General features: G+C 42.4%; 1 protein-coding gene across 1 annotated transcript; it reads left to right on the top strand.

Annotated features, from left to right (window-relative positions):
- The first annotated feature begins 1647 nt into the window (after positions 1-1647).
- On the top strand, positions 1648-3187 carry LOC118099476 (nuclear factor 7, brain-like). The gene is made up of 2 exons (XM_035144124.2): positions 1648-1700; positions 1788-3187. Exon 2 carries the CDS (start codon positions 1805-1807, stop codon positions 3185-3187), a length of 1383 nt encoding a protein of 460 aa, XP_035000015.2. The 5' UTR covers positions 1648-1700; positions 1788-1804.
- The last annotated feature ends 466 nt before the right edge of the window (positions 3188-3653 follow it).

The raw sequence follows: 3653 nt of genomic DNA, 5'->3' as shown, positions 1-3653 counted from the left end.
ACTCATCCCTGTGTTTCTGTTTGTTTGTGTGCTTGCTAACTTGCGCAAATTATTGTAAATGATTCCGATAGTTTTCACCATCACGTCTAATTCGTAGCCTAAACGTTAATTGATTCTTACTCGTTAACTTCCCTCCCCAGCACCGTTGGTTTTAATAACTGAAAAGTACAAAGTTTTTCCAGTTGAGTCATTTGGGCGTTTTGATGTGGATGATTTGGGTTTTGTTCCAATTTCAACAATATTCTCAGACATGTGAATCATCGAGGAGACGCTGCTTCTATTAAACTCTGTAAATCAGGGAAGACACATTCATAATTCTGCTTGGTTGAAAACTAAAGTGCAAGATAAGCTCAGTTAGATATAAAAACAACCTCTGCCCAGTGCAATAATAGTGAATAAATTCAGATTTAACAGGAGGAGTGCAGTTGATAATACATTGAACGTGGCAGCTTCCAGGCATGAGGTGGTAAAGTCAGTAGAAACCCTCTCGTGGAGCTTGTTGAACATCCCGTCTCTGAGCAAACTGAGGCTCAGACACAGAAACCAAAGCCAGTTGAACTCCTGCCGTCCTCCGCGGGGCCCTTTAAGATGGTGCAAGGTAAATCTGGATCTAATTAAAATGACAGGACGGGTAAATGTCCTCGCTCTCCTCTCAGTCGGAGGGCTCTCCGGGGCCGAAATAACTTTCATAATTAGGACCGAATTGATCGTTGACTGTGAAGCTGCGAGGACGACAGAGCAGAGCAGCTTGTGAATGTATTGAACCTTTTGTCCAGAAAAGCAAAAGCACACATGACAGAGAAGTGAAGGGAAACTGACTTGAAAGACTTGAAATCCTTTTGACCTCATAAGTCACAAGTGAAACTGGTTATTTGTGGGATATTGGTTCATTTTGGGATATTTGCATCTGCTCAATAGCTTTAAAATGCAAGTATATGTAAGTATGTAAAAGTAAAATGTGTTTTAGTGAAGTTCATGGAATGACTTTACAGATGTCAGCTTTTTAAAACTTGTATTTGACATTTATTTTCATGATAATAATTCTTTGCAGATGTTTGACCAGCTCTCCTAAACTTGTAGACGTTCAAATTTCAGTTTTCAACGAATTTTAAAACGCAGATTTAACTGAAAATGAGACGATCCTTTATTAGTCCCACAATGGGACATTTGCAGTATTACAGCAGCAAGAGTCAAAAAGACATCAGCAGGTAATAAGTAACATGCAATACTTAAGTGTGAGGAATTTAAAACTATAGAAATATATGAATGTAATTAAACTAATGTATACAGTGTAAAGACAGTGAAGATATGTGCAGTGTGAGAATATGTACAGTGAATGTATTGCACATGAACCGTTGATATTGCACAGGCAGATGAATCTGGCACAGTTAAGAGTTAAAGTGTTAGAGAGCAGTCCATAAGGGGGGGGTGCATAGTTTGTACTGGCAGCAGAGCTGCTTGTACATTTGTTTCAGGTTTTACAGGTTTTATCATCCAGCATCTCAAGCTCCACCCTCTCCTGACTCACCTGAGAAACCAGGAAACATCTGTTACTCCTGGAAGAGACGCAGGCTGAAAACCAGACGATCACATTCACCTTCCAAACCAAACTAAACCAAACCAGACCAGACGTCCTGAGTGAGTCCAGCTACAGGAGAGAAGAGTCAAACTACAACCTGCCGACGCTCCACACACTGACCGTGAGTTTAACTAACACCTCGACTCAGACAGGAAGTAAACCTCAGTGAAGTTCGTGGAGCTGTGACTGACTGACTGTCTGTTTTCAGCTTCACCTGGAGACTCAATGGCTTCCAGATCAGAAGTGGATCACTGCTGTCCCGTCTGCCGTGATGTCTTCAGAGATCCTGTCGTTCTGTCATGTAGCCACAGCTTCTGTAAAGACTGTTTGAAGAGCTGGTGGAAAGACAAAGAAGTAAAAGAGTGTCCACTTTGTAAGAGAAGATCTTCAAGGTCAGAACCACCTGGTAACCTGGTGTTGAAGAACCTGTGTGAGACCTTCTTACAGGAGAGAGATCAGAGCTCTTCACATGCTCTCTGCAGTCAGCACTCAGAGAAACTCAGACTCTTCTGTCTGGACCATCAGCAGCCAGTGTGTGTCATCTGCAGAGATTCAGAAAAACACAGCGACCACAGATTCAGACCCATCGATGAAGCTGCACAACAACACAAGAAGCAGCTTCAGGAAACTCTGGAGCCCTTGAAGGAGAAGTTACAGTGTTTTGAACGTGTTAAAGTAGAGTTTGAACAAACAGGAGAACACATTAAGGTCCAAGCCGGACTCACAGAGACGCAGATCAAGGAGCAGTTTAAAAAGCTTCATCAGTTTCTGGAGGAGGAAGAGGAGGCCAGGATGGCTGCACTGAGGGAGGAAGAGGAGCAGAAGAGTCGGAGGATGAAGAAGAAGATTGAGGCTCTGAGCAGAGACATAACGGCTCTTTCAGACACAATCAGAACCACAGAGGACGAGCTGAGAGCTGAAGACGTCTCGTTCCTGCTCAACTACAAGGCTGCAGTGGAACGAGTCCAGCAGCGCCCCCTGCTGGATGATCCACAGCTGGCCTCAGGAGCTCTGATAGACAAGGCCAAACATCTGGGCAACCTGAGCTTCAACATCTGGAACAAGATGAAGGACGTGGTCTCCTACAGTCCTGTGGTTCTGGACCCAAACTCTGCTCATCCAGGACTCGTCCTGTCTGAAGATCTGACCAGTTTGAGACGAGGAGAGAGACAGAAGCTTCCTGACAATCCAGAGAGGTTTGATGTTTACCTCTCAGTCCTGGGATCTGAGGGTTTTAACTCAGGGACTCACAGCTGGGACGTCCTGGTTGGAGACAGTACTGACTGGGCACTGGGTGTAAGAGCAGAGTCTGTCCCGAGGAAGGGAATCAAACTGTCTGAATCATGGAGAATATGGTTCTATGAAGGTAAATACAAAGCACGGTCACCATCAGGATCATCTGATCTCTCTGTGCAGAAGATCCAGAGGATCAGAGTGAAACTGGACTGGAACAGAGGAGAACTGTCGTTCTCTGATCCTGATACTAACACACACATTCACACCTTCACACACACTTTCACTGAGAAGATGTTTCCATACTTTTACACTGGAGATCACTTGAAGCTGTTACCTGTGAATGTCTCTGTGACGCTGGATCAGAGCAGTTAGAGATAAATATTTTATTCATCATGTTTATTTCTTCAAGAGAAATCTGCTGAATTTAAATGTTAAACTCGTTATTCTAAAGCTTTGTTTATTTCTCCTTTTACTTCTCACTCGTTTTTATTTCTCCTGTCGACTTTTCCACGTGTGTAAAAAGATTTCATTATTTTCTGATCTTTATCTTTGGTTTGTTTTTTATTTCCATGGAAAATGTTTTCTATCATTTAGATTTCGTGTGGATCCATGAAGTCGAGCAAACTGATGAAGATCCACATAAAAACACATTTATCAATAACAGCTGATCATTGTTCACATTCAACAAACTTTATTAAAACTCACACATGAGACATGATTCATGTTTAATCACATAAAGTCTGTTCACACAATAATCCAACATATATGAACATTTGTCTGTTTGATGTGATGAAGCCAAAATGATTCTGTCTGTAAAAGTGTTTATTCAACAGCAGCC

The sequence above is a fragment of the Hippoglossus stenolepis genome, chromosome 20 (genome assembly GCF_022539355.2).
Source record: "Hippoglossus stenolepis isolate QCI-W04-F060 chromosome 20, HSTE1.2, whole genome shotgun sequence".
Lineage (NCBI taxonomy): Eukaryota > Metazoa > Chordata > Actinopteri > Pleuronectiformes > Pleuronectidae > Hippoglossus > Hippoglossus stenolepis.
This window is presented reverse-complemented; position numbering and strand designations above follow the sequence as displayed.

Coding starts and splice junctions, on each gene's coding strand:
- LOC118099476 (XM_035144124.2), top strand. CDS start 1,805: ATGGCTTCCAGATCAGAAGTGGATCACTGCTGTCCCGTCTGCCGTGAT.